Source organism: Oncorhynchus keta, chromosome 10 (genome assembly GCF_023373465.1).
Source record: "Oncorhynchus keta strain PuntledgeMale-10-30-2019 chromosome 10, Oket_V2, whole genome shotgun sequence".
In the NCBI taxonomy this organism is placed as follows: domain Eukaryota; kingdom Metazoa; phylum Chordata; class Actinopteri; order Salmoniformes; family Salmonidae; genus Oncorhynchus; species Oncorhynchus keta.
In genome coordinates this window covers 5019342-5032586 of record NC_068430.1, presented here as the reverse complement: position 1 = coordinate 5032586, position 13245 = coordinate 5019342, and the positions used below count along the sequence as shown (strand labels likewise).

The following is a 13245-nucleotide window of genomic DNA, read 5'->3' as shown; positions in this document are numbered from 1 at the left end:
ACTAGGCTATCTGCCTCCTCTAACCACTAGGCTATCTGCCTCCTCTAACCACTAGGCTATCTGCCTCCTCTAACCACGAGGCTATCTGCCTCCTCTAACCACTAGGCTATCTGTCTCCTCTAACCACGAGGCTATCTGCCTCCTCTAACCACTAGGCTATCTGCCTCCTTTAACCACTAGGCTATCTGCCTCCTCTAACCACTAGGCTATCTGCCTCCTCTAACCACTAGGCTATCTGCTTCCTCTAACCACTAGGCTATCTGCCTCCTTTAACCACTAGGCTATCTGCCTCCTCTAACCACTAGGCTATCTGCCTCCTCTAACCACTAGGCTATCTGCCTCCTCTAACCACTAGGCTATCTGCCTCCTCTAACCACTAGGCTATCTGCCTCCTCTAACCACTAGGCTATCTGCCTCCTCTAACCACTAGGCTATCTGCCTCCTCTAACCACTAGGCTATCTGCCTCCTCTAACCACGAGGCTATCTGCCTCCTCTAACCACTAGGCTATCTGTCTCCTCTAACCACGAGGCTATCTGCCTCCTCTAACCACTAGGCTATCTGCCTCCTTTAACCACTAGGCTATCTGCCTCCTCTAACCACTAGGCTATCTGCCTCCTCTAACCACTAGGCTATCTGCTTCCTCTAACCACTAGGCTATCTGCCTCCTTTAACCACTAGGCTATCTGCCTCCTCTAACCACTAGGCTATCTGCCTCCTCTAACCACTAGGCTATCTGCCTCCTCTAACCACTAGGCTATCTGCCTCCTCTAACCACTAGGCTATCTGCCTCCTCTAACCACGAGGCTATCTGCCTCCTCTAACCACTAGGCTATCTGTCTCCTCTAACCACTAGGCTATCTGTCTCCTCTAACCACTAGGCTATCTGCCTCCTCTAACCACTAGGCTATCTCTCTCCTCTAACCACTAGGCTATCTGCCTCCTTTAACCATTAGGCTATCTGCCTCCTCTAACCACTAGGCTATCTGCCTCCTCTAACCACTAGGCTATCTGTCTCCTTTAACCACTAGGCTATCTGTCTCCTCTAACCACTAGGCTATCTGTCTCCTCTAACCACTAGGCTATCTGTCTCCTCTAACCACTAGGCTATCTGCCTCCTTTAACCACTAGGCTATCTGTCTCCTCTAACCACTAGGCTATCTGCCTCCTCTAACCACTAGGCTATCTGCCTCCTCTAACCACTAGGCTATCTGCCTCCTCTAACCACTAGGCTATCTGACTCCTCTAACCACTAGGCTATCTGCCTCCTCTAACCACTAGGCTATCTGCCTCCTCTAACCACTCGGCTATGGAGAGGACAGATGTTGAAGAGAAACACTCACCTCTCTGATCTCCTTGATCTTGGAGCCGCCCTTCCCGATGAGAGAGCCACATTGGCTGGCAGGAATGACCAATCGTAGGGTGACGGGAGGCTTGCTGGTGACCGTGCCATTGGCTACCAGAGTTGAAAGGTCCTAGAGAGAACAAAGCTTATTGGTTGTAGAAGGCCTGTACTTTAACGTTTTAGTAATTGAGCAGAAAGAACCACATAGCACAGTGACCCTACAAGGCTAAATGCTGGTCAATTGAGGGTTCGTTTAAAAAAAAAATTCCCCACCTTTATTTAACCAGGTAGGCTAGTTGAGAACACCTTTATTTAACCAGGTAGGCTAGTTGAGAACACCTTTATTTAACCAGGTAGGCTAGTTGAGAACACCTTTATTTAACCAGGTAGGCTAGTTGAGAACACCTTTATTTAACCAGGTAGGCTAGTTGAGAACACCTTTATTTAACCAGGTAGGCTAGTTGAGAACACCTTTATTTAACCAGGTAGGCTAGTTGAGAACACCTTTATTTAACCAGGTAGGCTAGTTGAGAACACCTTTATTTAACCAGGTAGGCCAGTTGAGAACAAGTTCTCATTTACAACTGCGACCTGGCCAAGATAAAGCATAGCAGTGTGAACAGACAACACAGAGTTACACATGGAGTAAACAATTAACAAGTCAATAATACAGTAGAAAAAAAGGGGAGTCTATATACATTGTGTGCAAAAGGCATGAGGAGGTAGGCGAATAATTACAATTTTGCAGATTAACACTGGAGTGATAAATGATCAGATGGTCATGTACAGGTAGAGATATTGGTGTGCAAAAGAGCAGAAAAGTAAATAAATAAAAACTGTATGGGGATGAGGTGCAAACTAAACTCTCAATGTTACAGGTGGTGTTTATACGAGTATAGGAATGGTATAGTTGGAGACTTTTATCTCCCTCACCAACTTCAAACATCTGCTATCTGAGCAGCTAACCGATCGCTGCGGCTGTACATAGTCCGTCGGTAAATAGCCCACCCATTTTTACCTACCTCATCCCCATGCTAATCAATTAGCCGTAGCATTGCACCAATCAATTAGCCGTAGCATTGCACCAATCAATTAGCCGTAGCATTGCACCAATCAATTAGCCGTAGCATTGCGCTAATCAATTAGCCGTAGCATTGCACCAATCAATTAGCCGTAGCATTGCGCCAATCAATTAGCTGTAGCATTGCGCTAATCAATTAGCCGTAGCATTGCACCAATCAATTAGCCGTAGCATTGCACCAATCAATTAGCCGTAGCATTGCGCTAATCAATTAGCCGTAGCATTGCGCTAATCAATTAGCTGTAGCATTGCGCTAATCAATTAGCCGTAGCATTGCACTAATCAATTAGCCGTAGCAGGTCTCTAGTAGCTTTTGAAATGTAAATAGCATGGGCTGTCCAGCCGCCCATCACATCAGTTTAGAGGCTACGTGACCTGAATCCGTACTATGCTTCCTTGACTCAAACCTATAGTCTCCCCTGCGTCTTCTCAACGTAATGCACACATGATTATGTATTTCTCTCCAAACAGAACGTGTGTATAAATGATCAAGGGGTTTGGCGTTTGGAAGGATCGTTTTAGTATTCTTTCAGCGCTAACTCCTAAATCTCTTGAGCACCACTTGGAATGGACGGGAGAGAAAATATACGTTTGCATTCAAAATAACCTGGAGATGAATATCCGTATGCAAACGAGGCAGTGACTTCCTGTCTCTCTATCTTAATCTCTCTTAATGTATATTTCTCTCTTTCTCTCCCCTCCCCCTCTCTCTGTATCTCTCTGTATCTCTCCCCCTCCCTCCCTCTCTCTCTGTATCTCTGTATCTCTCCCCCTCTCCCTCTCTGTATCTCTCCCCCTCCCTCTCTCCCCTCCCTCTCTCTCAGTATCTCTCCCCCTCGCTCTCTCCCCTCCCTCCCTCTCTGTATCTCTCCCCCTCCCTCTCTCCCTCCCTCTCTCTCTGTATCTCTCCCCCTCCCTCTCTCCCTCCCCTCTCTCTCTGTATCTCTCCCCTCCCTCCCTCGCTGTATCTCTCTCCCTCCCTCTCTCCCCTCCCTCTCTCTCAGTATCTCTCCCCCTCGCTCTCCCCCTCCCTCCCTCTCTGTATCTCTCCCCCTCCCTCTCTCCCTCCCTCTCTCTCTGTATCTCTCTCCCTCCCTCTCTCTCTGTATCTCTCCCCCTCCCTCCCTCGCTGTATCTCTCTCCCTCCCTCTCTCCCCTCCCTCTCTCTCAGTATCTCTCCCCCTCGCTCTCCCCCTCCCTCCCTCTCTGTATCTCTCCCCCTCCCTCTCTCCCTCTCTCTCTCTCTCTCTCTCTCTCTCTACCCCTCTCTCTCTGTATCTCTCCCTCCCTCTCTCTCTCTCGCTCTCTCTCTCTGTATCTCTCTCTCTCCCCCTCTCTCTGTATCTCTCTCTCTCTCTCCCTCCCTCTCTCTCTCTCTCTCTCCCTCTCTCTCTCTCTCCCCCTCTCTCTGTATCTCTCTCCCCCTCTCTCTCTCTCTCTCCCCCTCTCTCTCTGTATCTCTCTCCCTCCCTCTCTCTCTGTATCTCTCTCCCTCTGTATCTCTCTCCCTCCCTTTCTCTCTGTATCTCCCCCCCTCTCTCTCTCCCTCTCCCTCCCTCTCTCTCTGTATCTCCCCCTCTCTCTGTATCTCCCCCCTCTCTCTATATATATCTTACCCTCTCTCTTTCTGTCTCTTTCTCTCTGTATCTCCCCCCCCCTCTCTCTCTCTCTCTCCCTCTCTCTGTATCTCTCTCCCATAACTATCTCTCTCTCTGTATCTCTCTCCCCTCACCCTCTCTCTCGCTCTCTCCCTCTCTCTGTATAGCTCTCTCTCTGTATCTCCCCCCCCTCTCTCTCTCTGTATCTCTCTCCCCTCCCTCTCTCTCTCTCTGTCTCTCTCTCTCTCTCTCTCTCCCTCTCTGTCTCTGTCTCTCTCTCTCACTCTCTCTGTATCTCTCTCCCTCTCTCTCTGTATCTCCCCCCCCCTCTCCATCTCTCTCCCTCCCTCTCTCCCTCCCTCTCTCTCTGTATCTCTCCCCCTCCCTCTCTCCCCCTCCCTCTCTCTCTCTTCCCATCCTCCCTATCTCCCTCCCCCTTTGTCTCTCTCCTCTCTCCCTCCCCTCCCCCCCCCCCTCTCTCCTTCCCTGCCCTCCTCTCTCTCTCCCCCTCCCTTCCTCTCTTCCTCTCTCTCTCCCTCCTCCTCTCTTCCTCTCTCTCTCTCTCCCCCCTCCCTCCTCTCTCCCCCCTCTCTCCCTCCCCCCATCTCTCTCTCTCTCCGTTAGCTGGATTAGCTGTGCCTCTCTTTTCTGTCTGGTTGATTGGTTGGGGACGGCCGGTTTCTCCTCATGTGGATCAGGCAGATTTAAATGTCACCTCCGAAGACTTAATTTAAAACTATGAAATACTCCCTTAATAGAACAGTATAATCCTCCCTAGTCAATCCAACACTCTAAATCACTGAACAAACCACAGGAAATAGCTACTTCCTTCTATAAGGGTCCTGCTACTCACTACCGTATATACTATACTATATACTATACTATATACTATACTATATACTATGAGCCCGCTTTGTAAGTATTTCTCTCTCTGTCTCTCTCTGTCTCTCTCTGTCTCTCTGTGAGTGTCTCTCTGTGAGTGTCTCTCTCTCTGTCTCTCTGTGTGTGTCTCTCTCTCTGTCTCTCCATGTGTGTCTCTCTCTCTCTGTCTCTCTCTGTCTCTCTCTCTGTCTCTCTGTGAGTGTCTCTCTCTCTGTCTCTCCGTGTGTGTCTCTCTCTCTGTCTCTCCATGTGTGTCTCTCTCTCTCTGTCTCTCTCTGTCTCTCTCTCTGTCTCTCTGTGTGTGTCTCTCTCTCTGTCTCTCCGTGTGTGTCTTTCTCTCTCTGTCTCTCCGTGTGTGTGTCTCTCTCTGTCTCTCCATGTGTGTCTCTCTCTCTCTGTCTCTCTCTGTCTCTCTCTCTGTCTCTCCGTGTGTCTCTCTCTCTGTCTCTCCATGTGTGTCTCTCTCTCTCTGTCTCTCTCTGTCTCTCTCTCTGTCTCTCTCTCTGTCTCTCTCTCTGTGTGTCTCTCTCTCTCTGTCTCTCCGTGTGTGTGTGTCTCTCTCTCTCCGTGTGTCTCTCTCTCTCTCTCTCCGTGTGTCTCTCTCTCTCTCCGTGTGTGTCTCTCTCTCTGTCTCTCCATGTGTGTCTCTCTCTCTCTGTCTCTCTCTGTCTCTCTCTCTGTCTCTCTGTGAGTGTCTCTCTCTCTGTCTCTCTGTGAGTGTCTCTCTCTCTGTCTCTCCGTGTGTGTGTCTCTCTCTCTCTCTCTCTCTGTCTCTCTCTGTCTCTTTCTCTGTAGCTCTCTCTCTGTGTCTCTGTCTCCCTGTCTCTCTCTGTCTCTCTCTGTCTCTCTGTGAGTGTCTCTCTCTCTGTCTCTCCGTGTGTCTCTCTCTCTCTCTCTCTCTCTGTCTCTTTCTAAGTAGCTCTCTCTCTGTGTCTCTGTCTCCCTGTCTCTCTCTGTCTCTCTCTCTGTCTCGCTCTCTCTCTGTCTCTCTCTCTGTCTCTCTCTGTCTCTCTCTCTGTCTCTCTCTGTCTCTCTCGGTCTCTCTCGGTCTCTCCCTCTCTCTCATTTTGTGTGTCCCTCTCTCATCTTTTTAAGTGGGAGAACTTGCACAATTGGTGGCTGACTAAATAATGTTTTGCCCTACTGTATATATATATATATAAGCAATAAGGCCCGAGGGGGTGCGGTATACGGCTACGAGCTGTTCTTACCCACAATGCATCACGTAGTGCCTGGATACAGCCCTTAGCCATGGTATATTGGCCATATATCACAAACCCAAGAGTTACCTTTTTGCTATTATAAACTGATTACAACCAGCATTTAGGGCTACTAACTACCCAGTTTATATATATATATTTATAGAGAGAGATTGTTTAGTACAAATCTCTTTTTGTAAGAGTAGGAAAAACAAAGAGCAACACAGTGTGTCCTCAGAGGATGTTAACAGAACAGTCATTGAAATATTTGTGTTTCTTTCTGTTCTCTGTGTCTTTAAGAGTCACAATACTATTACTCAGTGCTGGTTTATTTATTTATTTATTTATATTTTTTTTGGGGGGGGAGTCAGACTACCATGTGATGACTTGTTATTGTTCATTGTAAAACCAGAAAAGAGACATAGCTGACCCACCAGCTGACCAACTGAATGGGGCTCCTTGTAACTTTCTCCTTTTTCTTTCAGTAGCGAGTTCTACATCACACTAAAACGTGCTCTTTATCACACTCATGTGTTGTACATCACGTGACTGGGCGGAGCTCCAGGATCACCCCTAGTGTTACTATGGGGACTCTGTCTTCACTGTGAAGGGAGGAGTCAACAGAGGGACTGTGAGAGGAGATGTCTATAAGCCTGTATGTGTGACAGAAAGAGTGAGAGACACACACACACACACACACACACACACACACACACACACACACACACACACACACACACACACACACACACACACACACACACACACACACACACACACACACACACACACACAAGTCCTGCTGCTCAGCCTGCCTGCACGCTCTCTTGCTCTCTCTCTCCCTGGACTTGTTTCAAATAACAGCTGCCCGCCAAAACCGGTCTGATGTGTCAGACTTGCCTCAGCAGCGATGCGATGACGCCATCAAAGCAAAAAAGATGCGCCGAATCAAAACCTCCACATCTCAAGGACAAACCAGACCATTTCTTTTTTTTTTTTTACAGAAAAAGAGAGAATGCTGCACAATAGTTTCCTAGACAACGACAGAACACTGAAGGCTTCGCACTTCCTCTCTCACGTAACATTCTCCTTTCTCTATAGCTGGTCGTGCCCTTAGTCGCGGATGCTTGCCGAGAGGTGTTAGGCCCACGGCTGCTACTAAGATCAGTGAAATCCTGATTTCCGATGGACACACATTGTCACGCATAGAATCCAGCATACAGCAGATGATATTGACTCACCTGCAGGTTTTAGACAGAGCCCGCACATCAAATTGGTTTTACAATCCAATTAGACGAGACGACTGACATTTCACATGCCGCTTCTTGTATATATTTGTTACATATACGAAGAATTTAAATGATGCAAAGAGTTACCTCGGAACTGTAGGTGAAATATTCCACTATTCCAATATACCACGGCTAAGGGCTGTATCCAGGCACTACGTGATGCATTGTGGGTAAGAACGAGTACATAACGGGACATGAATTAGGATGGGTTCGTCGAATTGGCCTTACCGAAAAGAGCGCTGCTCAACCTATCCATGCAGGGACACGTGCAAGTGGCATTTTCCAAGCAAACGATTAATTGCCAATTTCAAGAAAGGGCTGTGCCTCTGGTACGGTGGCACTTCAGCAGGAGAGTCCATTTGTAAGAAGAAAAAAAAAACAATGCCTACTGATGTCCCGTTCAGCTTGAGAAAGAGCTTTTAATAAAAACAATATGTTTCATTGTCCATAATGAAGCTTCACTACATGACCAAAAGTACGTTGACAGCCGCTCGTCAAACCACTCATTCCCAAAATCATGGAATATGGAGTTGGTCCCCCCCCCCCCTTTGTTGCTATATTAGCCTCCACTCTTCTGGGAAGGTTTTCCACTACATCCTCCATACTCAACTTGCGGACCGGATCTAGAAAGGGGTCAATACGGACCCACCCCAAAAATAATATATATGTTAATGTGTCGATTTAATTCGGGCACTAATGTTGGGTCGATTAGGCCTGGCTCACAGTCGGCCTAATCCCAAAGGTGTTCAATGGCTTTGTGCAAGCCAGTCAAGTTCATCCACACAGATCTCGACAAACAATTTCTGGGCCTTGCCGGAAACATGAAAAACAGCCCCAGACCAGTATTCCTCCTCCACCAAACTTTACAGTTGGCACTACGCATTCGGGCAGGTAGCGTTCTTCTGGCATCCGCCAAACCCAGATGTGTCCGTCAGACTGCCAGATGGTGAAGTGTGATTCATCACTCCAGAGAACGTGTTTCCACTGCTCCAGAGTCCAATGGCGGCGAGCTTTACACCACTCCAGCCGATGCTTGGTATTGTGCGTGGTGATCTTAGGCTTGTGTGCGGCTGCTCGGCCATGGAAACCCATTTAATGAATCTCCTGACAAACAGTTCTGGTGCTGACGTTGCTTCCAGAAGGCAGTTTGGAACTCGTTAGTGAGTGGTCACAGATTATTTTTAAGCTTCAGCACTCGGCGTTCCAGTTCTGTGAGCTTGTGCGGCCTACCACTTTGCGGCTGAGCCGTTGTTGCTCCTAGATGTTTCCACGTCAAAATAACAGCACTTGCAGTTGACTGGGGCAGCTCTAGCAGGGCAGATATTTGACGAACTGGCCTGTTGGAAAGGCGGCTTCCTGTGACGATGACACGTTGAAAGTCTTCGATGTCACAATGCCACGTTGAAAGTCTTCGATGCCACATTGAAAGCTCTTCAGCTGAAAGTAAGCTAATTCGAGAAGACCAAATTCCTTTAAACAGTCATTCAATTTAATTTAACATTTTTATTTAACTTGAGGATACTAACAACAAGAGGGCTTTCTTCCTATTCCAGAAATAAGTTAAAACCAGGGCTCGAACTCCGGGATGCTGACCTTCTAGGCAGAGATGCAAAGAAAAAGCCATATCTCAGACTGGCCAATAACAAGAAAAGATAAAGATGGGCAAAAGAACACAGTCAATGGAACTCTGGACAGAGGAACTCTGCCTAGAAGGCCAGCATCCTGGAGTCACCTCTTCACTGTTGACGTTGAGACTGGACAGAGGAACTCTGCCTAGAAGGCCAGCATCCTGGAGTCACCTCTTCACTGTTGACGTTGAGAATGGACAGAGGAACTCTGCCTAGAAGGCCAGCATCCTGGAGTCACCTCTTCACTGTTGACGTTGAGAATGGACAGAGGAACTCTGCCTAGAAGGCCAGCATCCTGGAGTCACCTCTTCACTGTTGACGTTGAGAATGGACAGAGGAACTCTGCCTAGAAGGCCAGCATCCTGGAGTCACCTCTTCACTGTTGACGTTGAGACTGGACAGAGGAACTCTGCCTAGAAGGCCAGCATCCTAGAAGGCCAGCAGGCCAGCATCACCTCTTCACTGTTGACGTTGAGACTGGACAGAGGAACTCTGCCTAGAAGGCCAGCATCCTGGAGTCACCTCTTCACTGTTGACGTTGAGAATGGACAGAGGAACTCTGCCTAGAAGGCCAGCATCCTGGAGTCACTTCTTCACTGTTCGTTGAGAATCCTAGAAGGCCAGCATCCTGGAGTCACCTCTTCACTGTTGAGAGACTGGACAGAGGAACTCTGCCTAGAAGGCCAGCATCCTGGAGTCACTTCTTCACTGTTGACGTTGAGACTGGACAGAGGAACTCTGCCTAGAAGGCCAGCATCCTGGAGTCACCTCTTCACTGTTGACGTTGAGAATGGACAGAGGAACTCTGCCTAGAAGGCCAGCATCCTGGAGTCACCTCTTCACTGTTGACGATGAGACTGGTGTTCTGGTCACCTCTTCACTGTTTTGGACAGAGGAATAGAAGCATCCTTCCAGTTGACTGGTGTTCTGGAAGCTGCCAGTTGTGAGGTGTCTGTTTCTCAAACTAGACACACTAATGTACTTGTCCTCTTGCTCAGTTGTGCAACGGGGCCTCCCACTCCTCTTTCTATTCTGGTTATAGCCAGTTTGTGCTGTTCTGTAAAGGGAGTAGTACACAGCGAGATCTTCACTTTCTTGGCAATTTCTCGCATGGACTAGCCTTAATTTCTCAGAACAATAATAGACTGACAAGTTTCAGAAGAAAACCTGTAAGCCTGAGCCTGTAATCGAACCCACAAATGCTGATGCTCCAGATACCCAACTAGTCTAAAGAAGGCCAGTTTTATTGCTTCTTTAATCAGAACAGCAGTTTTCAGCTGTGCTAACATAATTGCAAAAGGGTTTTCTAATTAGCCTTTTAAAATGATAAACTTGGATTAGCTAACACAACGTGCCATTGGAACACAGGAGTGATGGTTGCTGATAATGGGCCTCTGTACACCTATGTAGATATTCCATAAAGAAATCTGCCGTTTCCAGCTACAATAGTCATTTACAACATTAACAATATCTACACTGTGTTTCTGATCAATTTGATGTTATTTTAATGGACAATAAAAATTTATTTTTTCTTTCAAAAACAAGGACAAAAACAATTTCTAAGTGACCCCAAACTTTTGAACGGTAGTGTGTATTTTGTAAAAACTTAGAAATAAATAATAATGAAATTAAAAATGCCTTATTAGGCATTGCATTCCCCTCCTGGCTGCTTACAAAATAAAGAACTGTTTCTAAAACGTCATATCTAATGCTCTGGTCTGTACTAGGGGTTAACTCCATATCTAATGCTCTGGTCTGAACTAAGAGTGAGGGGTTAACTTCATATCTAATGCTCTGGTCTGTACTAAGAGTGAGGGGTTAACTTCATATCTAATGCTCTGGTCTGTACTAAGAGTGAGGGGTTAACTTCATATCTAATGCTCTGGTCTGTACTAAGAGTGAGGGGTTAACTTCATATCTAATGCTCTGGTCTGTACTAAGAGTGAGGGGTTAACTTCATATCTAATGCTCTGGTCTGTACTAGGGGTGAGGGGTTAAGTTCATATCTAATGCTCTGGTCTGTACTAAGAGTGAGGGGTTAACTTCATATCTAATGCTCTGGTCTGTACTAAGAGTGAGGGGTTAACTTCATATCTAATGCTCTGGTCTGTACTAGTGGTGAGGGTTAACTTCATATCTAATGCTCTGGTCTGTACTAGGGGTGAGGGGTTAACTTCATATCTAATGCTCTGGTCTGTACTAGGGGTGAGGGGTTAACTGCATATCTAATGCTCTGGTCTGTACTAGGGGTGAGGGGTTAACTTCATATCTAATGCTCTGGTCTGTACTAGGGGTGAGGGTTAACTTCATATCTAAGGCTCTGGTCTGTACTAGTGGTGAGGGTTAACTTCATATCTAATGCTCTGGTCTGTACTAGTGGTGAGGGTTAACTTCATATCTAATGCTCTGGTCTGTACTAGGGGTGAGGGTTAACTTCAAATCTAATGCTCTGGTCTGTACTAGGGGTGAGGGTTAACTTCATATCTAATGCTCTGGTCTGTACTAGGGGTGAGGGTTAACTTCATATCTAATGCTCTGGTCTGTACTAGGGGTGAGGGTTAACTTCAAATCTAATGCTCTGGTCTGTACTAAGGGTGAGGGTTAACTTCAAATCTAATGCTCTGGTCTGTACTAGGGGTGAGGGGTAAATGGTAGGCATGTTCTCTGCTATCCAACTCATGTTTTAATTATTATTTTGTGCATAGGGGAGGGTCACTTGTTTCTTTTTCTTTTTGTTCAGGGAGGGGAGGGTAAAACAATTTTCTTACTGAAGGGAGGGCCATCAATTTTCATTTCAGAGGGATTCAATTTTCTCCATATATCCCGCATTATAAATAACATCCCTTAACTCAGTCAGCTCCCTGTTCAAGGTCTATTGAATGGAATAGAGCAACATGCTCACTAATCATCCAGAGGTTTGAAAAGCAGGCAGAGACGAGAGACGAGAGAAAAGAGAGACAGACCTCTTCCAGTTTGAGAGTGATCATCGTGAAGGCCCTGAAGACACAGTCTGTAGGTCCTGTAATGGTGATGATCCTCTCTGGACACGAGCCCTCTGAAATGTTGACACGGGCGCTGCTCTGTGATGGATGGAATAGAGGGATGGAGGACAAGGAGAAGAGAGGAGAAGACAACTATCATCCCCACTGGAGACGCAAACGCGTGGTCCTTTCATTCCGTGCCAATTTCAGTATTGAAGGCTCCTTGTCGTTGTCTTGGAGAGCCAGTCACTGAACAAAACATAAACATAACATATGCCATTTGGTGAGCTTTTATCCAAAGCGACTTACAGTCATGTGTGCATACATTCTACGTATGGGTGGTGGAGGGGAATCGAACCCACTACCCTGGCATTACAAGCGCCATGCTCTACCAACTGAGCTACAGAAGGACAAACAAACCACACAATCTGAGGATGGGGTTGATTCATTGAAGTGGTGAGTGTGTATCTGTTGGCGGGGGAGGGGGAGGGAGCAGAGGGAGAATGGTGGGAGAGTGGAGGGAGAGCGGAGGGAGAATGGGGAGAGTGGAGGGAGAATGGGGAGAGTGGAGGGAGAATGGGGAGAGTGGAGGGAGAATGGGGAGAGTGGAGGGAGAATGGGGAGAGTGGAGGGAGAGCGGAGGGATAATGGGGAGAGTGGAGGGAGAACGGAGGGAGAATGGGGAGAGTGGAGGGAGAATGGGGAGAGTGGAGGGAGAACGGAGGGAGAATGGGGAGAGTGGAGGGAGAACGGAGGGAGAATGGGGAGAGTGGAGGGAGAACGGAGGGAGAACGGGGAGAGTGGAGGGAGAACGGAGGGAGAACCGGGGGAGAGTGGAGGGAGAATGGGAGGGGAGGGAGCGGAGGGAGAACGGGAGAGTGGAGGGAGCTGGAGGGAGATGGGGAGAGTGGAGAACGGGAGAGCGGAGGGAGAATGGGGAGAGTGGAGGGAGAACGGAGGGAGAATGGGGAGAGTGGAGGGAGAATGGGGAGTGTGGAGGGAGAACGGAGGGAGAACGGAGGGAGAATGGGGAGAGTGGAGGGAGAACAGGGAGAGTGGAGGGAGAATGGGGAGAGTGGAGGGAGAACGGGGAGAGTGGAGGGAGAACGGGGAGAGTGGAGGGAGAACGGGAGAGTGGAGGGTGAACGGGGAGAGCGGAGGGAGAACGGGGAGAGTGGAGGGAAGGATGGAATCATGGTGTGTTTTTATATCCTCACTCCCCACTGAGTCATTCAAAACAACA

At 47.8% G+C, this 13245-nt stretch overlaps 1 protein-coding gene across 4 annotated transcripts in view; it reads right to left on the bottom strand.

The window, feature by feature from the left end:
- Window positions 1–13245, bottom strand: part of LOC127932034 (poly(rC)-binding protein 2-like) — a 77690-nt gene that overhangs the window by 44531 nt on the left and 19914 nt on the right. For 3 of the 4 annotated variants that reach the window (XM_052526201.1, XM_052526202.1, XM_052526204.1), the window contains exons 4-5: window positions 11985–12101; window positions 1343–1474 (exon numbers count right to left, since the gene is read on the bottom strand). In XM_052526201.1, the coding sequence (XP_052382161.1) occupies window positions 1343–1474; window positions 11985–12101 (249 nt within the window). The remainder of the gene's footprint in view (window positions 1–1342; window positions 1475–11984; window positions 12102–13245) is intronic. The other variant, XM_052526203.1, reaches the window with a different exon arrangement.